This window comes from Oncorhynchus gorbuscha, linkage group LG10 (genome assembly GCF_021184085.1).
Source record: "Oncorhynchus gorbuscha isolate QuinsamMale2020 ecotype Even-year linkage group LG10, OgorEven_v1.0, whole genome shotgun sequence".
Classification (NCBI taxonomy): Eukaryota; Metazoa; Chordata; class Actinopteri; order Salmoniformes; family Salmonidae; genus Oncorhynchus; species Oncorhynchus gorbuscha.
This window is the reverse complement of record NC_060182.1, coordinates 38,326,837-38,351,130: the sequence shown is the minus strand read 5'-3', so window position 1 is coordinate 38,351,130 and position 24,294 is coordinate 38,326,837. Positions and strand designations below refer to the sequence as shown.

Sequence of the window (24,294 nt, the reverse complement as noted above, 5' to 3'; positions counted from 1 at the left end):
AATAAGAATTTGTTCTTAACTGACTTGCCTAGTTAAATAAAGGTTAAAAATATGAGGCCAATGGTGACTTTAAAACAGCTGTGATAGGAGAAAACTGAGGATATATCAACAACATTGTAGTTACTGCTCAATTACTAACATAATTGACAGAGTGAAAAGAAGGAAGCCTGTGCAGAATAAAAAATATTCCAAAACATGCATACTGTTTGCAACACAGCACTAAAGTAATACTACAACAAATGTGGCAAAGCAATTCACTTTTTGTCCTGAATACAAAGTGTTATGTTTGGTGCAAATCCAATACAACACATTACTGAGCACCACTTTCCATATTTTCAAGCATAGTGGTGGCTGCATTATGTTATGGGTATGCTTGTAATCGTTAAGGACTAGGGAGTTTTTCAGGATAAAAAAATAAGGGAATGGAGCTAAGCACCGGCAAAATCCTAGAGGAAAACCTGGTTGAGACTGCTTTCCACCAGACACTGGGAGATAAATTTACCTTTCAGCAGGCAAATGTTGCACAATCCAGGTATGAAAGAATTACCCAGAAAGATTCACAGCTGTAATCGCTGCCAAAGGTGACTCTACAAAGTATTGACTCAGGGGGTGTGAATACTTGTCGATCAAATATTTCTGCATTTAATTTTCAATACATTTGCAAACATTTCTTACAACATGTTTTCACTTTGTCATTATGGGTATTGTGTGTAGATAGGCAAGATTGTTTTTTAATCCATTTTGAATTCCGGCTGTAACGTTAACAACAAATTGTGGAATAAGTCAAGGGTTATGAATTCTTTCTGAAGGCACTGAAAGACTATTGTAGTCAAATGTATTGTAGGCATACACTCAAAAACTATCCTGCTTAGACATCTTTATAGCCTGCTAATTTTGTAACTGGGAACAATACGTTATTACATTTCCCACTAATTATTTCCTGTGTAAGGATTTGCATGTAACTATTTGAATATAAGCCCTTTGAGGCTAATTCAATATTCAATAATTCATAGAGAAATGTACAATACTTTTTCTCTAAGCAGTTCAAAATAATAACCTGTATTAAAAACACTGGCCTCTTCGGCAAATCAAGTGCTTATACTGTAATATACATTTTAGTTACATTAAGTTCATCACGACTCAAACATAATGAGGAAAAAAACATTAAATATTGAAATAAAGACAACACACCATGTAAGAATACACATACACAACGATTCCCCTACTAAACAGTGCACATAACTTTGAAAAGCAAGAATATGGGGAGATGAACATTCCATCAAATATTTTGGGGGTTATTAGGATGGCAGTGTGCAATGTGTCTCCTTTAGAGTAAAAAGATGAGATGATCAGAGTAAGCTCAAGAAGAATTTCGGTCATTACATTTCATAACACAATACACATATCACAGTGCAATGCTGACATGTTGGCATATTTTATGCATGGTGTCATTAGTAGAAGTGTCAACAAGATTAGAGGGTGAAAGTTCCTTGAAAAGGTTTGCATAAGGTTTTAACACCGAGTATTGCCACAGCTACTGCCATGATTGTGACTTGCTTGAATTAATGAATTTTCACCCTCTCTTCTACATAATACAAAAAAACAAGGCACAATCTAGTTTACGATTTTCTTTGGTAGAACGTTCTTTGGTATTGGGTAAAAGGCACTGAATTTTTAGCTGAGAAACAGTTATTTGAAGGAAAAAGACTCAACAGCCAAAATGCTGGTAGCTGATAGTTGATAGTTGTTATGGAGATGGACAGTTGGGCACACAGTGGAAGAAGAAGAAGTTCCCGTGGCGACGCAGAGCGAGCTGCAGCTGTCCACTTCCTGTTTGCTGTCGTCTATGTCTGAACTCTGGCCTGCACGCCAGTCAGATCCTTCCTTATGATCTCGTTTACTACAGGGAGGAGAAGAGAAACAAGTACTGGGCGTTAGTTAGTCAGAGCATAAAATGTGTTTGATGTAATACTGTACTGTCATATGTTCTTCCCAGGCAGCATTTCACAGCTCCAGAGAGGGCAATTTTAACTTCTGGCCTTTTCATATTTCCTTTCTCTTACAACAAATGCTCATAAAAGGTATATTACATCGTAGAAAAGGGCATAACATCTTGACAAAAACATACTGATCCGACAGTAAAACATCAAGGGACACAACACCAAGAACTGCTGATTACTGTCCAGGTTGGCTGTAGTAGTGATAACAGAATATGCCGCAACAGTTCATGAGCTGCATTGGCACAGAGTGTCCACTAGGAGGAGGGCCTCAGTATTCGATTCTACCGCTCTTTTACTCCCCCATTACTTCCTGTTGTTCTGCTGACAGCCAGGTGACACACAGCACAGGGGGAATAAATGGAAACTTTCACAGCTTCAGCGTTCTAAAAATAGACTCAGTCAAGGTGTGTGGAGTGCTTACACACACCATGTCGTGTGTAAGGTGGGGGAAACACATTTTACACACATTGTGATGTGATGAAACCTGTCTAAAGTTCATGTCTGGGAGCTCTGCGATGAGGGTAAATAAAGACGTATTAAAAACAGATCACCACCATTAAAAGGCCCAGTGCAGTCAAAAACGTGATTTTCAACACAATTTGGAATTATACTGTGCAATTGTGAAAATAATGATAATGCCCTTTTAGTGCAGGAGCTGTTTGAAAAGAACACCTGAAATTTCAACCTGTTTTGGTTTGATGGAGTTTAGTCACTAGGTGGTAAATGAGTTAATTGACCAATAAGTAGGAGTTCCAAACCTCTCTGCCAATAACAGCTACTGTAGTTTTCAGTTTTCCCCTCCCCACTCAGACCACTCCCAGACAATTCTAGAACAATTCTTGCTCGAGAAATTGCTCTTTGCTAAGAAGCTATTTTTGTTTATTTTTGACCATTTTAATTGAAAACAATCACAGTAAGGTACTTAATTGTTACCCATAAATTATCTGATATTAAGATAAAAACGGCTGCGTTGGACCTTTAAGTAATTCAGATATATTACCATTTGAAAAAGTCTACAAACAATGATTGTAAGCTTTCTCATTTAGCTTTATATGATCAGTTTGTATGGGGACCATTACAACATATTTATAGGCCTATCGTGAAATGTAAAAAATGATACCTATACTGCAAGGTGTCAAACTGAATACTGTATTGTATTCACAAACCACAGCCAGATGGTTATATGAAAACGAAGAGTGATTGTATAACATCACGAAACCAATAAGATTGCTACTGTAGCAGTAGCTTACACTACAACAGCATGTAATCACACTTTGATTCACATTGACAATAGGGAAAACCTGTAGTAAGCTCAGAAGAATGTCCAGTATGATGAGCATGTAGTGTGTCCGGATAGGCCACATCCTCTGTACTGCAGTCTATCTGTCTTTATCAGTAACTAACAACTCCAACAGCTCTGGAAGCACACTGTGTATACTGGCACTATGACATAAGAGCCTGGCGCCATGGCTTCTTGTTGTGACTTTTAGGGAACATTTTAAGGCATGCCCAAAATGGAGGAATAATAGTGTGAAATTGGTTGACAATGACATTGAGCCAAAATGCCTTTAATTCTAACATGTTTTGAACATTCACAGGGAGGTTGGGTCTCAGTTAATACAGTAGTTTCACTGATATGAAGCATCCTAAAATATATGAAAATATGATCCATCTTTTTTAAGAGGAAACCTTTTCACTTAAAAGGGATGAATGGGGCAAGTTAGTAAGCAGTACCACCCGGGTTTTAGGGGAACTCAATATCCAACAGGCTTTTAGGAGGCCTTTTTAAAGCATTGACCTATATAGTGGGAAAATGGAAAGGGTGCTGCCATTAAACAGCAAGTTAAGCGAAAACAGACACTGTCAACCAACCCACACACAGACACACTCATCCCTGGCTGAGCAGTGGTGTGTACCAATGTAACTCCCTCAGAGACACAAAACAGCCCTTACATGCTGACCACACCGCTCGAGTCGCGTGCGCAAGCATCGCAAAATACGTTTTCGCATACATGTTATTCAATCATTGCACCCACATTTCTCGCGCGCGCCAATGAGCGGTCGTGGTAATACTATGAAAGTTAGAAGCCAATCGCCATATAAAGTCTAAAGAAGAAAAAGCCTGGAAGGATGAGAGATGACTAGAAATGATTCGGGTTGACCGTTTTACGTGTGGATTAATTGTCGGAGTAGATGACCTTGTGCATTTCAGGTAAAACAACAACTCAACATTTATATCCAAGGACAAATTCGCTAGCAACTGCAAGCTAGATAAATAGGACAAATTAGCTAGCAACTGCAAGCTAGCTAGCTAAATTGCCATAAATTGTTTAATGTTTTTCGACCTGTCCACAAATTAATATAAGTAGTTCTGAGTTTGTTTTGATATTTCGACCTGCGTGTTGTGATCGCGCTTGGTGTGGGGGGACAAAATCAATTTGCGCAAGCGCTCGTCCGGTCTGGGCATGGTGTTTCTCTAAATAATTCTCAGTGAAACTGGTTGCAAAGTATGCACTAATACTGGAACCCTGGTTGTGTAGTTACAATTGAGATAAAACAGGTACAGTTAAGGTAAAACATGATTCTGTAGTTTTGAATAACCTTCGCTTGTTATTGCAAGTCACTGAGTTATCTGTCAGATATGCATTTTTTTGCCTGACAAACAATTCAGAAGCTGATCTAAAACAGCCTGCCAGCAGAGCAAACTGTAGGCCCACTTCTATCATTAAGAGTAGCTGCTAGACTATCCTCCTCCCAGTCCTCTCGGCTCCTTCTGCCTCTGATCATCTGAAAGAGAAAATAAATAAACCATGGCTGTTTACAGCAGCTCAACACTAAGCACACTTTATGGAGCAGAGCAGAGCTGCGCCTGAAACAGGGAGGGCAAACCAACTAGAGCGGCCAAACCGGACCGGTTGCTCCAGCTCTCTCTGCTGTCGTCAGAACCTCAACGTCCATGTTTATTTTATCCTCTGGTGGAATTCCCTTTGACACCTAATGCCTTAAAGAAACCTTCAACTACTCAACGGTGCCACAGGATTCTCCTGAGTATAAAAAAGAGGGATTAGAGAGGCGAGTCGTGCTCCAGAGCAAGGCAGGCTGGGAAGTTATACAGTAGAGAGCTTTAACTGAGCCTCATGAAGGGTTGGCACGGTCTGGCCATTTAAGGCTGGCCCAGGGAACACTCAGACTTGACCATACAATAGATGAGTGTCTGGCTTTAGAGTCCTGCACCAATAAACATGTTTGTTTACCAACCAGGGGTGGGAGAGAGACACACGCAGTACAGTAGCTGACTCAGTCACTTCACACTGCCTCCTATGAGGTGGTGGTGTGAGTGAGTGAGTGCTAAAGTAAACTTCTCAGAATACAGTACTCTTTAACCCAGTTGAGTTTCTTAACTCTGGTTCTCTGAGTGACCATGGGCATGTTGCTATTGTTGTCGTTGATCTGCTCACTCATAAGTGGGACGTAAGGGACCTAAAACTAATCTGTGCTCGGCATGCTGTTATTGTGTGCTTTTTTTCTGAATAGTAGCTCTCTCTCCTTTCACCTGCTGGAATATTTTCACCTGCGCCACTGCCTCTGGGGTTAATTCCAGTCCGTTTCACTACAACTATAGCATGAGTGGGCATGGAAAGATGCAGGTGCAGGAGTGCATCCTGACTCACTTTCTAAGTCATAGACAACACCTCCACAGTAGAAGACAGTGTTAGCCTATATATGAGCAAAGACACTAGCTTCTAGAAGAGGTCTTTAGAGTACAGTATGTGAAGCCCATTCCATGTTTTAGTTTTACTCATAGTGAAATGCATTGCTTTCTTCTATTGCCCTTTATCTCGGTCACACCACAGAGAGCAGCACGACCAAGATGATATAGTTCTATAATCGAAACCACAGAATCATGACGCTCCAGAGTTAAAAACCTTTTCGAAATGAGCAAGGTGTGAAAGAGAGATCTGAGTGACTAATTTGAGAATCTTATTTCTCTGAAAACATCTTTGTGAAGTTCAAATAAATGAATGTTTAGGGCATAAACCACACCTTGACATCTAAGTAGTGAAAGACAATGGGACTTTCTGCATTCTCCATCTTCCTGTGCTTTGTTTGAAGAAAGGGTTTGAAGGTGGAGCGGGGGTGTGTAACTACAAGTGGCACTGGGGAGGTGGATTCACACCCTACAACTGAAGGCTGTGTTTAAGAAAAAGTATTCTACTGATGCTCTCTCAAACTGCACCTATAACCAACACACTATCACAGGTTATCATGAAATACAGTAGACACAAATGACTTATTCAAAATTCTTGACAGACACACACACAAAAAAATGGTGTCCACCATACAATTTTCTATACTATATTATGTTTTTGTGTTTTCTTTTTCATAACGCATTCGTGTCCAGTACATGATTTTCTTCATAACGAATTACATTTTTTTGGTTAGCGAGGTTAGTGAAGTGACTAATCTTACCTAGGCTAGGGATTAAGGTTAGAGTTAGGCGTTAAGGTTAGGGTTAGGTAAAATGTTAGCAAAGTAGTTAAAAAGTAGAAATAAGATAAACCTGAGATATAGCTTCATCCAACTGGCAAATCTCATCTTGACCACAACACACACATTTTCTACTGCCAAGGAGGCCCAAGACTACATCGATAAGCACACAAAATGTCCAACACACAAGGGGAAGAGCTGACAGGTCTAGGTTTTTGGCTGACTCAATATTCAGGTATGCTATCCACGCACAATCACGCAGCCTAGCCTATGGCTGTGGTGCTGCCCTCAGCATAAGACGATGAGAAAACCCTCAATTGGGTAAAAGGAACACTATTATTATTCTTTCTGAACATTGGACTTTGTTATTATTAGATTGCCTATGTTCGAGGACATTTCGACATTGATGACACCGCGCCAATTAATGAAACATTTCCAATATATTGAAGTACCATACATTGAAGAGCCATACGGACTAGGGTTGCTTCCTTACGGGGCTACAGCACATTACACATCTATGGGCTAAACTGTTCAAGATAGATTGTCAGTCCCATATGGGCTTCAACACAATTCCTTGTTTGCTTGTTTTTTATTATTCCTCCTATGTTTAAGGTAATTTAGAGTATATTGCTAACAATAGTGAGGATATGTGGCTGTTTAGGCTTGTATTTTCAGTTGCAATATTTCATTCTTTTTTTATCTGCTAACTTAAATGTAAAGGTCTGAAGAGGTTAATTATTAGTTATTTTATGTTTTACTTTACTTATGTTTTGCAATACCTTAAGACCCCCCCCCAACATATATGCTGTTTAAGACATGTTATAGATAAGGGGAGGGAAGGGGGGAATGGTTCACTGGGTGGGTTTCCCTGTGAGTCCTGCTTTTTGTTTCACATCCATGGGCTTTTTTTTAACACTTAAGATAATAATTACAACATTAATACTACTTTTTTTTAAACAATGGCAACGCTAGCTATTCTCTCTTGACATTTTAAAGGCCTAAACTCACATATTAAAAGTGATAATATGATATTCTAAGAAGAAACCATATTGATATAGCAATGTTCAAAGAAACATGTAAACGACTACATTGCGTAAGTGGCCAGCTGAGGGCTCTCAGAGTGATTCTTGCGTAAAAGACAAAGGTAGTCATTTTTCCTCTCACTCCTACTGAAAAGCCAATGCCGGTTGATATATTATCGAATAGATATTTGAAAAACACCTTGAGGATTGATTATAAAAAACGTTTGCCATGTTTCTGTTGATATTATGGATATAATTTTGGCGTTGTTGTGACCTCTATTTTCGGTGGATTTCTCAACATAACGTGACCAACAAACGGAGGTATTTTGGGTATAAAAATAATCTTTATGGAACAAAAGGAACATTTGCTGTCTAACTGGGAGTCTCGTCAGTGAAAACAACCGAAGATCAAAGGTAAACGGTTAATTTCATTGCTTTTCTGATTTTCGTGACCAAGCTGCTAGCTGGACATAATGCTATGCTAGGCTATCGATAAACTTACATAAACGCTTGTCTTGCTTTGGCTGTAAAGCATAATTTCAGAATCTGAGATGACAGGGTGATTAACAAAAGGCTAAGCTGTGTTTCTCTATATTTCACTTGTGATTTCATGAATATGAATATTTTTTAGTAATATTTTTTGACCGTTGCTCTATGCTAATTAGTGAAGTTGATGACAATTCTCCCGGATCTGGGATGGGTAGTTCCAAGAGTTAACCTCTTGGAACTACTTAATCTCTATGATATGGAATCCCAATCATTTTCCATTTTAAATAAATATTTCCTTCTTTAGATAAAACCATAAAACCATTGACAGAAAAGCTTAAATCAATTATTCAAGCTTAAATCAATCTGACCTCAGTACATGGAATAATATCCCAGTTGCTTTAACCAGCAGAATTTCTTAATTTCTGTAGTTCAATGCCACCCATAGCTCCCCCATTTGGCCGGTCAAAAGTTTAAGGACACCTACTCATTCAAGGGTTATTCTTTATTTTTACTCTTTTCTACCTTGTTATCAAAACTACGAAATAACACATATGGAATCATGTAGTAACCAAAAAAAGTGTTAAACAAATCTAAATATATTTTATACTTGATATTCTTCAAATAGCCACCCTTTGCCTTGATGACAGTCCATGAGGAATGCCTTTCCAACCGTCTTGAAGGAGTTCCCACATATGCGGAGCACTTGTTGGCTGCTTTTCTTTCACTCTGCGGTCCGACTCATCCAAAACCATCTCAATTGGGTTGAGGTCAGGTGATTGTGGAGGCCAGGTCATCTGATGCAGCACTCCATTATTCTCCTTAGCCCTTACACAGCCTGGAGGTGTGTTGGGTCATTGTTCTGTTGAAAAACAAGTGATAGTCCCACCAAACCAGGTGGGATGGCGTATCTCTGCAGAATGCTGTGGTAGGCATGCTGGTTAAGTGTGCCTTGAATTCTAAATAAATCACAGACAGTGTCACCATCAAAGCACCCCCACATGCTAACACCTCCTCCTCCATGCTTTACGATGGCAAATACACATGCAGAGATCATCCGTTCACCCACACCGCATCTTCACAAAGACATGGCGGTCAGAACCAAAACTCTCCAATTTGTACTCCAGACCAAAGGACACATTTCCACTAGCCAATGTCCATTGCTCGTGTTTCTTGGCCCAAGCAAGTCTCTTATTCTTATTGGTGTCTTTTAGTAGTGGTTTCTTTGCAGCAATTTGACCATGAAGGTCTGATTCACGCCGTCTCGTCTGAACAGTTCAATGAGATTTTTAGGGAGATTGTTCTAGTAGCTACCAGAATAAAAGTCCAGAACAGAAGGAAGACAGAGAGAGAGAGATATTGGTAGGGAGCTCTCAGATCAACACCTTGCAAACACAGTCCACCCAGTATGACTCTCCCAGTATGACTCTCCCAGTTACTCTGTGTTAAATCAGAAACAGTAAACGCTGTTGCTGTTTACAGAGGGAAACCCTGTTAGGCCATCTAAAACAAAATTTCACTCGTCCACTGCTGGACCCTTTTCTCAGTTTCATTTTTTCCATCCAAACTCAGCCCTTTCCTTTTTCCTGCTGCTGTTGCCTCCCGACTCCCACCCTAAGCGCTATCTTATGGAGATCAGACCGGATTTTCTGGAGGAGAGCAGCTGCAAATAGGATTTTCTTGTGCCAGATTGGCAGAATCTTGGGCCAGGGATGGAAAAAAGCAAATCCTCCAGTGTGTTCTCCACAGAATTGAGGGGTGTGGGGCCAAGGGAAACCCCAGCCAAGTATAACAAACAAAGAGGCTTTCCCGGGCTCTCTGAAGCAGCCCATTCCACTGTTTGACAATGGTTACCATGGAACTTGTTTTTCAGATCATAACAGTGTCAACACATCCAGGCGGTCGGTCAGGAGAGCTGGCTGCTTAATTTTTTCCTTTTTTCTGTTGTTTTATAAAAAAAATTGAAAGAAAGAGAAGTCTCATTTCCTGGTCTGTAGCAATGCCAGAGAAATCTCTCTCTCTCTCTCTCTCTCTCTCTCTCTCTCTCTCTCTCTCTCTCTCTCTCTCTCTCTCTCTCTCTCTCTCTCTCTCTCTCTCTCTCTCTCTCTCTCTCTCTCTCTCTCTCTCTCTCTCTCTCTCTCTCTCTCTCTCTCTCTCTCTCTCTCTCTCTCTCTCTCTCTCTCTCTCTCTCTCTCTCTCTCTCTCTCTCTCTCTCTCTCTCTCTCTCTCTCTCTCTCTCTCTCTCTCTCTCTCTCTCTCTCTCTCTCTCTCTCAACTGAACTGAACTGAACAACATGGTGATCCTTCAAACTACAGATCACCAGGGTTACAACACTTCCACATGGTCTAGGACATGACCTGTCACTAATGAGGACTAGCTACCTCCCCAACCAAAGAGAGGTTTAAAGGGACAACATCATTATCAGGTCTGGTGATCACACTGCAACAACATGTAGTTTGGATGTCAACACAATTGATTGGCTCAAACACATTAAGAAGGAAATAAATTCCACAAATTAACTTTTCACAAGGCACAACTGTTAATTGAAATACATTCCAGGTGACTACCTCAGGAAGCTCGTTGAGGGAAGTGTGCAAAGCTATCATCAAGGCAATGGGTGGCTACTTTGAAGAATCTTTGTTTAACACTTTTTTGGTTACTACAGGATTCCATATGTGACTCGTTTCAGGAAACTAGGCGTATATCGTGGGTCACTACTTCACAGGAGAACTTTTTAAAAATCTAAATGTGTTTTTTTTGGCAGAAATGCCTTCTGGAACATGTGAACTTTCATGTGCCTTAATAACAGACGTGTATGCCATCTGTAAATACAAATAAAATTATTAAATTACGAGCCTATTTGGTTTAGCCACAGAAAAAGTGAGCAACCTTCCCGCTAGCCATGATTGGCTGAGATAATGAGTGGGATGGACATGCTGACAGATGAGTTTGGATTGGTCTGCCATATAGGACGCTTCTGTCTATTTGAGCTGGTCAGTATGTGTAGGTAGTCATGTCTGATGCGGCTTAAAACTAAATGTATTGTGTAGTACGTGTAATAAGTGTTATTCAGTGGAATTAGTGGAATCAGTGGAATTAAGAGTATGATAGCTAAGGAGAAGGAGAAAACACCTGTCTCCGGATTACATCTTCAATCTAAGGGCAACCATGGCATCCATGAAAGGGAGAAGCATGCATCTATGATCATTGCATGATGTGAAATAAGTTATTGCAAGCATAATTTGTAATATATATTTTTTTGTTGGATTGATGCTGTTACTGTTTAGTTTATACAGACTTATTTTGTAACATCTCTTGGTTTGAACATAACTTAATTGGTAGAAAACCATAAAACATTATTTGTTGAGGTAGACGTTTCTAATTTTGACAGAAAGTCATTTTCATTTCAAGTTAAAGTGTACTGTTAGCTAACCAGCTAATGTCAGCTGGCTGGGTCGCTAACTAACGTTACATGTATGATCTTATTATTCGTATCTAAGAGCCATTTGCTTTACTAGTTATAGCCTAATGTTAGCTAGCTAACATTGAACCTGGTTGGTTAACTACCTGCAGATTCAAGCAGGGTAGTAACGTCTTGATATGTGATTATGGTTCATTGTTTACCTAGCTAGCTAGCTACATGTCTTACCAAAAGACTCCGCTATGCAAGTAACCATTTCAATAGAATGTCACAGCGACAACTGTTGATAGACGTAGCTGGTAAATTCGCTCTGGTTATCTACTCCGATTTCAGAGCACTCTCGTCTGAGTATGCCAGAATGCAAAATAACTGACAAATGTACGAACACTCAACACCCATTGAATATGGACGTGTCAGAAAATGTTGGAAAAAAGGGTAAATTGTTGCCAGCAGCACAGTTACAGTCACCAACACTCTGGTTAACCTCTTCAACCTATGGGGGCGCTATGTCATTATTGGATAAAAAAAACGTGCCCGTTTTAAGCGCAATATTTTTTTCACGAAAAGATGCTCGACTATGCTTATAATTGGCAGCTTTGGAAAGAAAACACTCTGACGTTTCCAAAACTGCAAAGATATTATCTGTGAGTGCCCCAGAACTGATGCAACAGGAGAAACCAAGATGAAACTTCAAACAGGAAATGAGCAGGATTTTTGACGCTCTGTTTTTCATTGTCTCCTTATATAGCTGTGAAAGTGCCATGAATTAGCCTGCCCTTTCTATCGTTTCTCCAAGTTGTCTGCAGCATTGTGACGTATTTGTAGGCATTTCATTGGAAGGTTGGCCATAAGAGACTACATTTACCAGGGGTCCGCCCGGTGTCCTTTGTTGAAATTGTTGCGTAATCTCCAAGCTGCTCGCATTCATCCATGTGATTGAGACAGAGAGGAGACTTCCAGGAATGATATATCATGAAGAGATATGTGAAAAACACCTTGAGGATTGATTCTAAACAACATTTACCATGTTTCAGTCAATATTATGGAGTTAATGTGGAAGAAAGTTTGGCGTTTGGATGAATGAATTTTTTTATTTTTTTTGGTAGCCAAACATGACGCAGAAAACGGACCGATTTCTCCTACACAAATAATCTTTCAGGAAAACTGAACATTTGCTATCTAATTGAGAGTCTCCTCATTGAAAACATCCGAAGTTCTTCAAAGGTAAATCATTTATTGAATGTTTTTGCTGGTTTTTGTGAAAATGTTGCCTGCTAATGCTAAATGCTAATGCTAAATGCTAATGCTAGTTTGCTATGGTTGAGAAGCATATTTTTGAAAATCTGAGATGACAGTGTTGTTAACAAAAGGCTAAGCTTGAGAGCTAGCATATTGATTTCATTTCATTTGCGATTTTCATGAATAGTTAACGTTGCGTTATGGTAATGGCCTTGAGGCTTGAGGCTGTAGTCATGATCCCGGATCCGGGTTGGCTCGACGCAAGAAGTTAAACATAAAAACATCCAGCTCTGCTTGGGTGAGTAGAATGGTCAGTGAGCCGTTCTCTCATTTGTGCTTGGAAGTAGCAAGCAAGGTAGCTTGGGTGCTTGACTGTTGACTGTTGTTGTTATGATTGAATGCTCAGATCAACCCTTAACCTCTTGAAGCTAGGGGGCACTATTTTCATGTTTGGAAAAATAACGTTCCCAAAGTAAATGGCCTATTTCTCAGGACCAGATGCAAGAATATGCATATAATTGACAGATTGGGATAGAAAACACTCTAACGTTTCCAAAACTGTCAAAATATTGTCTGTCAGTATAACAGAACTGATATTGCAGGCGAAACCCTGAGAAAATCAAACCAGGAAGTGGCTTCTATTTTGAAAACTCTATGTTCCATAGTCTCCCATTGCTCCATTTAAAGGGATATCAACCAGATTCCTTTTCCCATCGCTTCCTCAAGGTGCCAACAGTCTTCAGACATAGTTTCAGGCTTTTATTTTGAAAAATGAGCCAGAACGATAACATCGCGTCAAGTGGTCACATGAGTTTTGCTCACACAACATTTTTTTTAATAGGTATTGCTTTTCCCTCTCCTACTGTGAAAGACATTTGTGGTTGATATATGATCAATTATATATTTTAAAAACAACCTGAAGATTGATTATAAAAAACGTTTGACATGTTTCTGTGGACATTACAGATATTATTTGGAATTTGTCTGCGTTGTCATGACCGCTCTTTCCTGTGGATTTCTGAGCATAATGCGCCAAACAAACAGAGGTATTTTGGATATAAAAAATAATCTTTATGGAACAAAAGGAACATTTGTTGTGTAACTGTGTGTCTCGTGAGTGAAAACATCCGAAGATCAAAGGTAAACAATTAATTTGATTGCTTTTCTGATTTTCGTGACCAAGCTACCTGATGCTAAGTGTACTTAATGTTTTGTCATGTGATCGATAAACTTACACAAACGATTGGATTGCTTTCGCTGTAAAGCATAATTTCAAAATCTGAGACGACAGGTGGATTAACAAAAGGCTAAACTGTTTTTTGCAATATTGCACTTGTGATTTCATGAACATGAATATTTTTTGTAATATTATTTGACTGAGGCGCAATTATCCTGCTTAAGGGATGGGTAGCGTCAAGAAGTTAAAGAGATGGTTGGGGCTAAAGCTTAAGAGGGTGTGAACGATGCTGAACGGGTGTAGACAAAGAAGCGCTCTCCAGTGGGTACCAAACAAGGCCATTTTCTCCAAAGCGAAGTTACAAGTTTATCAACTTTCAAAGCAGAATTACTTTCCCATTGTTCCTCAAATGAGGTGTATTATATACCATTTGGTAGCTCTGTGTATCTGCTTTTATCCAAAAGATACCATTTAAAATATTGCTAAATAAGACCGAATCGAGGCAGTCGGTCACATATGTGCGATTTCATAGTTTTGATGTCTTCACTATTATTCTACAATGTAGTAACTAGTAAAAAATTAAGAAAAACCCTGGACTGAGTAGGTGTGTCCAAACTTTTGACTGGTACTGTAGACTAGAAATGTTTTAACACATTTTTTTTTGTGAACCTCCCTGTTGCACACAACAAGCTTCCTTCAACCCTGTTACAGTCAACCCTGTTACGGTCAACCCTGTTACGGTCAACCCTGATTGTATAATTGGCCCATTCTATAGTATTTTTATTTAATAATTGTTTATGCTACAGAAGTGATGTATCATTTCAGCCAGTAGTTTTAAAAGTAGCAGTCACGAGCCAAAGCGTGTCTCAGAAAAGTGTGCACAATTGTGTACAACTTCACTCACTTCATATCATATGTTACAGCCTGCAAAATAAATATATACACTACCATTCAAAAGTTTGGGGTCACTTAGAAATGTCCTTGTTTTTGAAAGAAAAGCACATTTTATCCATTAAAATAACATCAAATTGATCAGAAATACAGTGTGTGTTAATGTTGTAAATGACTATTGTAGCTGGAAACGGCTACAATAGGCGCACAGAGACACATTATCAGCAACCATCACTCCTGTGTTCTAATGGCACGTTGTGTTAGCTAATCCAAGTTTGGCCAATTGATTGATTATTAGAAAACCTTTTTGCAAATATGCTAGCACAGCTGAAAACTGTTGTTCTGATTAAAGAAGCAATAAAACTGGCCTTCTTTAGACTAGTTCTATCTGGAGCATCAGCATTTGTTGGTTCGATTACAGGCCAGAAACAAAGAACTTTCTTATGAATCTCATCAGTCTATTCTTGTTCTGAGAAATGAAGGCTATTCCATGCGAGATATTGCCAAGAAACTGGAGATCTCATACAATGCTGTGTACTACTCCCTTCACAGAACAGCGCAGACTGTCTCTAACCAGAATATCTAGTTTGAGAAACGGACACCTCACAAGTCCTCAACTGGCAGCTTCATTAAATAGTACTCTCAAAATACCAGTCTCAATGTCAAAAGTGAAGAGGCGACTCTGGGACAATAAAAATAAAAGATTAAGATGGGGAAAAGAACACAGACATTGGACAGAGGAACTCTGCCTAGAAGGCAAATAACAAAATCGCATGGATGTTACACCACCATGCATCATTCAAGAGCATTAATTATATTGATGTATAAAAGCCTGGCACTAACTTACACTCACCGTCATCAAGGTACATTTGATCCAGATTCTCCTCCTTGACTGTGACCCGTCCTGCAGGGAGGCTGGCTCTCTGCTCCTCTCCAGGGGGGCATCTCTGGGCCTCCATTGCACCAGGGGAAGACCTGCCCTTGGGCACCGCCTTGGGCACATAGGGCTGCTGCTGGATCACTGTGGTTGGGTAATGTTGGGGGGAGTGGGCCGAGATAGGGGAGTGAGCTTGGGCTCCAGACTGCTGAGGGTAGCCATCACAGTAGATGATGTGCTGATGGTTGTCAGGCTGGAGAGGTGGAGGGTCGCTTCCCCGGAGCAGGTGTTGGTTGTTGGGGGAGAACTGGATAATGGAGGGGTGCTGGCCCTGGCCCCCTCCATGCTGCTGCTGCTGGGCCCCCAGCGGGGACGACTGAGCTGGGGAGCCCGTGTGAACCAGGACGGAGCGGTGTGGGTCGGGCATCACCCGCATCTCCCCAGTTTGCTGGTAGAGCCCTCCGGGACTGCCGCTCAGACTCTTTCCCCCACGGGAGTACACAATGGCTGGGCTCTGCTGCTGGAAGCAGGTGTCTGGGACGGGAGTGGGGATGCCGGAGCGGACCTGCTGGCAGGAGGCCATGCTGGAGACCAGGCCGTTGTCTGGGTGGATGATCCCACGGGACCCAGGGCTGTGGTGGTAGTAGGACTGGGGGGACACACCCATAATCTGGGTCATGGAGAAAGGATAGTCATCCACAGGCTCTGTTTTAATGGACGGGACTGTGGGAGAGACGGAAGACAACAGAGATATGAGTGGGGGTTAAGTCATACTGCTTAAAGTAACTATAATCTACTACACCAATCATATATCTTAGTGACATATTAATGACATGGAATAACATGTGACTTGATATCATTCCTATATAATTGTATTGCTCTTTCACAAAAGCACCTAAAATAACACACAGTTCACTCAGACCATCACAGTCATATGATGGGTATTGCCTCCTTATTGCTGATGCTTATGGTTCCATACCTGCCAGTGGAGTGAATGTGAAGTGCTGAGGCTGGCTGCGCTTCCTCTTTCCGTTGATGACATAGAAGTTCACTTTGGCGGAATGGCAAATCGACAGGTCGCGATAGGAGGGTATTTCAACAAACAGCAGACTCTGTTAAAATGACATAATTTAAATTTCATATCAATCTGTCACATTATTATTAGAAATTGTATTCAGAGTATAACCACTGTAGATGTGTAAACAATGAAATGGGTGACAAAGTGTGACATTATTATTTAAAAAAAAACGTTATTTAAACAAACAATTCCTACATTATAATCAGTGGACTGTTTTGACCACTTTCTCAGACATCGAGAAGTGGGCCATCTGTAAAAGTACTGATACTTACGGGCTGACATTTATCTTTGTCTACAGTTGCCTCCATCTCCCAAATCTGCTGTCCATCTGCAGAGACAGAGAAGGGAATGGTTGTTTCAGGTCATATACATATTTCAGGGTGAATTACAACACCCTGTTGGACACAGCAAAAACTGGAACACAGTACAGGGAGAGGTTATCTAAAACCAGAAAATGTGTGCAATTGCTACTCTGCTTTTGATTAATTGCAAACATGCTAAGTTGCAAACCAATTAAAAATGAATTCTAACCAGTAAAAATGTATATCTCAGATGTTTCCATGTGTTTATAGTGAATTCGTGAGCTCTATTGTCTCTTTGGCAGGTTGAGTCAGCGTGGTAGAGGATTCTCCGCTTTGTCTCAGAACACAATGCCTGGTTTCAACCTTCACATCATTGTCTGCCTGCCACTAACCCATAGGCCATATCATTAAAACGCAAGAGGAGTTAGGAGACTCTTTGTGTCACATAGATTATACATCTACTCTCACCACTTCCTCTTTCACCATTCTGCTCACCTACAGCCAGAGACAGCTACAGATTTATCATGAAGTAAAACCATTATCTGAACCTATATTTCCCATAATATATTGTAAGAAATCATACATAAAATCACATATTTACTCTGTGTCAAGCAATATTGGAATTATTTTAGAGGTTAAGAAAAGTCTAATCTAAAAATGCACCCTGGCGGAGAGCTTTGGTCCAATGGCTGATGGTTGACGCACTGGTGATCAAAAATAGGCCAAACCTTTCTGGGTATGAAGGGATTCTTAACTATGAAGTTGTTCATGTTCTTAACTCCATGCTTTCAAAACAGACATGTGAAAAGATTCTGGGGAGGAGCATGCACATCTCCAATATATCCCCATTGTTCCTCTTTAGTGCATTTAACAATAACATTCAAGTAAAAGTTTTGGGTGGAGAGTTGACACAATTCCAAGTCTGGAAGGTATAAACCACCCTCAGACTTAGGGTCATGTAAAACGTTCATATTTATTCTATGCGTTTCATTTGCCCATATAAATTCTTATGGCAGAGTATACTTTTTAAAATAATGTATTCGGTGGGGTAATAGGTATTACCAAATATAAATATAAAAACTTTGTTAAAAGCATGCCATTCTAAAGAGTTTTATTTACATTTCTGGGAAGATTGCTCCATTTAATTATCATTATATATTTGTTATTACTTATTAAGCATCCGAAGTATTTAATATTTTTTGTGGTCCACTTAAAGGATTGCTGTAGATCACGAGTTATTATTTTTCCTATTACCATTATTTCATTTTTTTCACGTTCATTTTATATCCTGATATTTGAATATTCTTAACAAGGGGGGCATTGAGTTTTCAAAATGAGTCATTGTATATCAACAGATCGGTGGCAAATAAGTTTAGTTGATATTAATGTTTACCAATACTGATACCTGTTACGTTTGGGTCCTGTACAAACAGGAGGGGGGAGAAAGGACATCCCTGTCTCGTGCCCCTTTCTAAAGCAATTTCAGCAGATTATGTATTATTTAAAAAATAAATTGCTTTAGGATATTTATATAATATTTTTTATGAAATGTATTATTTCAGTTGGAAAGTTGAATGCTTCCAAAGATTGGAATAGAAAAGGCCATACAAGAAGATCTAAAGCCTTTTAGGCATCAACAGCCATAAGTGATATATCTACATCTTGTTTTCTTGCATATTGTATTATAGTGAATACATTTTTAATAAACCCTGTTTGTATCAAGTCTGGTAAGACTTTGCCATTCTGTTACTTATGAGTTTTGTTATTATGTAAAGGTAATTTAATTCAGATTTCTATAGATTTTCATGGAAGCTTTTAAAATTGTAATTAATTGGATTGTTGTGTCTAATTAAAGCATTTGTATCCTTATCTTTTAAAATGAGAAATGGTTTGGCGTGTATTCGTTTTGTGAGGGCTGTTTAACGGGTTTATTATCCATGAAATAGTATGCTTAATTTGAGTGTAACCTACAGTTGTTGGCTCTCTTCAAATGTAAAAGATCATATTTTTGCTTAAAGGAAAATTCCACCCAAAAGCTATGTTTTGGTATTTGTTTCATTAGACCATTGTTGACATAGTCCCAAAATGTTTTGCTTGTCAGCTATCAAGTTTTCAAGATGAGCAAATTTCAAAATACAGAAAGCATCCCTGTATGATAAATGTAGCATTATATGATGCAAAACGGAGAATCATATGATGCAAAATGCATGATACAGGGATGATTTCTGTGTTTTGAAAGTTACATATCTTTTGAGACTGTTAACAATGGAATAATGAAACAAATACCAAAATATACTTTTTCGGTGGAGTTTTCCTTTAAATTCAGAGATGTTATTTTCCTCTTTGCCTTGTGAAGATTTTATATGGCCCTTTCCCAAGATAGAAAAATAAATAATGAACTCAGATTGAATTTTTGCAGAGTTTAAGATTATAATTCCGGGTCTTGAAGATGCACTGTAGGGCATTACTTGATACCTCAAGGTTAGGTCTTGCTCAATAACGTAACATTAATGTGTTGAACATTTTTGATGTGCTGGGTAAATGACAGCACAGGTATTGTTGCTGCTATCTGCATTTAGCTGTGTCATTTAATGTTATTACATCATATTGCAGTCATTTACAGTTAACTGGAAAAAGAGTATAGGTCAACAACTCAGGTGTTGGAAATTATGCTGATGATGACTTCTTGTCATTGATGATCATAAAAGCAAGATAACAAACTGACAATATGTCACCCCGAAACACACAAATAACCCCAAATGTGTTTTTGTTATAATCAACATTTTAGACATTATAACTAGATTTGCTCTCTATTAAAAATAAACAGCTTAAGCATTTTCTCAAAAAGGAAAGAAATACAGTATTTAGCAGTCGGATATCTGTTTAATGCTATGTAGGAAACCTTTATGTCAGACTGCAAATTAAACGCATATGGCTGAAATGAGTCAGAAGGAGAAAGGGGGATTCCATATGTCTTGCCAAGTTTTCTTTATTTTCTTTTTCTCTCCGTTTTATGATCAACTCGCTCCGTTTCAGTACAGAGTAACGACAGGTGATGACTGTTGCTTTCTTGGCGTTTTACATTTGTTTTGTTCCAAAACTACTCTACGGGACACCCCTTGTCTTTTATTTTTTCTCTGGTAATTAGGAATGGAGGAAGCCAGAAAGAGTTGAAGCAGCCCAGCTTGGCTTGACTGTGGGAATCCTCTGTAACACTTTATGTTAAGGGTCCATGATAAACCATTTATAAGACATTTACAAACTGTTTGCTCACCATTTATTAATCATTACACCCTCATTTTTGTGAGAATTGACATTAGTCACTCAAAACATGTAATAGCACTCACTTTAGATTGGGGACTGCAAAAATACTTTACGAATGATTAGTAAATGGTTCATGTGGGAGTAACGATTTATTAATGCCTTATAAATGGTTTATTACGGACCTTCAAATAATGTCTTATGGAACACTCCTCTCCTCCCCTCGTGGAGCCACGTCCATGAGATCGAGCCAGAGGAGCCCCAGCCGAAGCCAGCTGTGTGTGTGTGCACAGTGTGTGTGCACGTGCATGCATGTGTGTGTCTCCTAGAGCCAGAGAAGGCCAGAGCCAGTTGTGTCCCATTCAAAGGGATTTCACAGCCTTACTGTTCCAGAACTCTGGGTCACATGGAGAACCTCTCCAAAACAATGGCAATCCCTCTTCTACGTAGATCTACTTGTTTTTATTTGCGTCTCCAATACTAGCCATTAGTGCAGTGTGTCGTAACCCGACAGCAGGAAAGCCTTGATTTAAAAAAAACCTGGACAGACAAGGTCCAAGTTCTAGCTGAAGCAGCCCCCGAGAGAGCCCACGTATCATAGCTCCCCACACTCGGCCCCCGGAAAGCCCATGCCTCAAAGCTCCCCATACTCAGCCTTCAGACAGGCCATGGATGTAATGAGTCACAACCATTATGCTAACAGACTAGTAACAGATAAAGCATCTAAACACTAGGCTACTCTTCTGCTGTCCCATGCAGTCCAGAGACATCTGAGGGCTATTAACAACAACAACTGAAGGACCATAAATAAAAACCTAGATCTGATTTATGGAAGGTTATAAACAAAGATTGGATGGCCAAGCTATATATAACAAAAACATAACATAACAGCTAACCAGGAATAAATAGTTACATTAGAATAGTCCCTAGGTTGTGCATCTGGCTTTATAAGAGCTGGCGTTATGGTTAGTGTTTGGGTGACGAATGCCAAGGTAAACCAAGTAGCTGCCGTAAGTGCTGTAGATGGATCAATGAGGACCACTCTTCTCTCTGGACTCAGTATTGAGGATATTGAGGTGCAACGAGGTGACATAAATTATATATCCCTCACTACACAGGCAGTCTGTATTGAGGCGACAGAGAGCGGGACAACAAAGACTGTACTGAAAACTGTGACTGACAACTATAACAAAGTACATCTCCTCAGCATACAATCCTGTAAGCTGTCAATGAAGCACATTAACAATCTGCACAATATACTAATACTTTAGTAAGCTTGTTAAATAATCATGTGAAGTTCTAAAATAAACCCACAATAAAAACCTATATTGCTGTGATAAGCTCCTTATCCTAAAAGAGTTGGCACCATTTAGCATCAGAAGGAATTGGAATGTCATGCAAATATCTGAGTGGTGGGTGAGGAGGAAAGGTCAGGATTCAAATGACAGACAGAAAGTATGGTGGCCTTTGTCACTATTACGCAATCACATTGATTAATACAGCAATATCTGAGACTATCTTGTAATGGTGATTGTGCCATTCCAATGTACAAGTTAAATAATTGTGTCACAAGGCCTATGACTGGATAGAGCAGACCAATAAGAATGCAGTAATACACACACTAGTAAATGCGCACCTTAGGTTGAATTCTGGTACTGCGATGTGACAAGTAAGCCTAGTATCACTTTTTTCCCCCCTAATGTACTGGGGGGGGGGGATGCCTTAATCGGCGCCCAGGGAGCAGTTGTTGTTGATGGTTAACTGCCTTGCTCACCTTGCCGGCTCGGGGATTTGAACCAGCGATCTTTCGGGTTACTGGACTAACGCTTTTAACCGCTAGGTCATATTCCGCTTGGTCCTATTCCTTAACAGAGGTCCTATTCCATGCACAACAAAATAAACAGCATAATGATAAAATAACACATGGATAACAGGCGAGGAAGGAGAGGGCACAGGAGAGTGAGGCTGCTGCCTTATCTGATGGATCATGCAAATTATTCATAGGTAAAATGCAGCATGGGGGTGCTGTGGCACTAGTGAGCGAAATTTGCGGAGGCATGACCAACCAGAGTAATAATAATAATAATATAGGGCTGTGAAGTGAATTGCCTCTAAATGGGCATGGGAAATAACTGTCTACATCTGATTATCATGGCTGGTTTATGAGGGTAAACACTTGTAAAGAGTGAATATATACCCATTTATTCCTATGTAAAGTTTTCCACATTCCCACAGTTTTCCAATGGAAAATTCCCAAAACGTTTTCAATGCTACTGGCACGTATTGTATGAGTGTTTTTTTCTCCCTCAGCAGAATCTAACAACGGTCAGAAGAATACCGGCAAACATTTCACTCTAGTAAAATAACCGTAACATTTTTAACAGATGAGGTGGGACATCATATAGAATATGGTCCATGCCACCATCATCCACTTCCACCCCCAGAGGTGTTGACTCATATTGAGTAATACTCACCACGGGTTTTCTCCATAAAGATGACCTTGGAGTCGGAGCTGAAGTTTTGTCCCGTCAGAATCATCTGCTGACCTCCCAGGACAGAACAGCTGTCCATGTCTTGTTTATCCACCATGGGCAACTCATGGGCGGAACGCTGGGCTGTGAGATGGAAGAGAGAACATGACGTTACACACTGTGGTACTGACAGGCCGTGTTGGCGTAGTGGGTAGAGCTGTAGGACAGGAGACAGAGCATGGCATTACTTTGACAATGTTACACACTCTGTGGTAGGTCATTTTGGGATAGTCTGTTTGATCTCTGGTTGATATTTGCTTTGAAGTCACAAGGTAATTGTTGACATTACAATGAGACTAGTATCGGCTAATTAAAAAATCTATATTTCCTCATTGTGCACTTTAAATATTTGTCTGAATATTAGATTTGTGTAGACATTATAATGAGGCAATTACTTGGTATATATGAATGAAGAGATCTTGTTTGAATTTGAGGTTCTAGTGTCAATTGCGGCTACACGCCACAGGCCTGGACAAACAGAGCACATCATGGAAGTGGGACTCTATCCAGTGGAAACATATGACAGCGTGTGGTAGCCTACAGTACGGAAAGGGGTTGAGGGAGGAGGGGGAAGGAACATGGAGGGTGGACCTCTCCAACACTATCATTATTACGCAATGGAGCGTATGTTGGAGTATGTTCAATAAACTCTGTGACCTGTCCATGATGTAGACACTGATTGGCTGCTGTACTGTATTCTCTCCCGGTACTGTAGATTTCCAGGACTGATAGCTTAATCAAGCAGTGGCACTGAAGTTGCAGCCACAGAGACAGTGGTAACCATAGAAGTATAATTTGCTACAACGGAAAAGCTCCACAGACCATGGCAATTCAACTGGAACACCTATGGGTGCACTCAATATGGCCACCAGTTCACCCATTACAGACCCAGTGACTTGAAAGGGAATATCCATTCTAGTAATTCTATTTCTATGGAGGCAGCCATGTTTAGGGAACCAATACCTGACTACAGAAAATCAGGGCTTGACTCTCTGCTCCTCTCTTTTAGTGACTGACCTTATTATTGGGGATCGACTGTCAGCAATGCCAGCATAAGGGGTTGCCTTCCTTTTAGCCGGATCATGTTTACTACTAGAGAGTGTGTGGCAATTAAATCAAAAAACATGTTGTACACATGATGAGATTGAGACCAAATGAATGGAAGTTACTTACTCAAGCTTATCATCACGTCCCGCTTGAAAGACTGAAAACCTATCTCCAGTGAGGTGTGTGAAGTGTAGACAAACAGTTGTGACCTTCGGACAGCCTACTATACTGTGAGTCAACACAGAGGATAATACCTGGAAGCTAGTCTCTTCAAACACACACACCACTGACACAGTTTAGTTTGCTTATTGGCCATTTTAACAGATGTGTTGGGGGTGTTCTTTTACTTGACTGGTTTTCAGTGATGCCAGGTTTGCCGGGGAGCATGACTGCATATTTTTTCTTTTGCTCATCAGACAACAATGTTCTGACACTCCGGAGTGAGATTGCATCCGAGTGTTGGACAGCACCCA

The 24,294-nt window shown here is 40.0% G+C and overlaps 1 protein-coding gene across 5 annotated transcripts in view; it reads right to left on the bottom strand.

Moving 5' to 3' along the window:
* Positions 1-626: 626 nt before the first annotated feature.
* Positions 627-24,294, bottom strand: part of LOC124046022 (nuclear factor of activated T-cells, cytoplasmic 2-like) — a 45,542-nt gene continuing 21,874 nt past the window's right edge. For 4 of the 5 annotated variants that reach the window (XM_046365947.1, XM_046365948.1, XM_046365949.1 and 1 more), the window contains exons 6-10: positions 22,718-22,858; positions 16,953-17,008; positions 16,582-16,714; positions 15,573-16,325; positions 627-1,900 (exon numbers count right to left, since the gene is read on the bottom strand). In XM_046365947.1, the coding sequence (XP_046221903.1) occupies positions 1,845-1,900; positions 15,573-16,325; positions 16,582-16,714; positions 16,953-17,008; positions 22,718-22,858 (1,139 nt within the window). In that variant the 3' untranslated portion in view covers positions 627-1,844. The remainder of the gene's footprint in view (positions 1,901-15,572; positions 16,326-16,581; positions 16,715-16,952; positions 17,009-22,717; positions 22,859-24,294) is intronic. The other variant, XM_046365950.1, reaches the window with a different exon arrangement.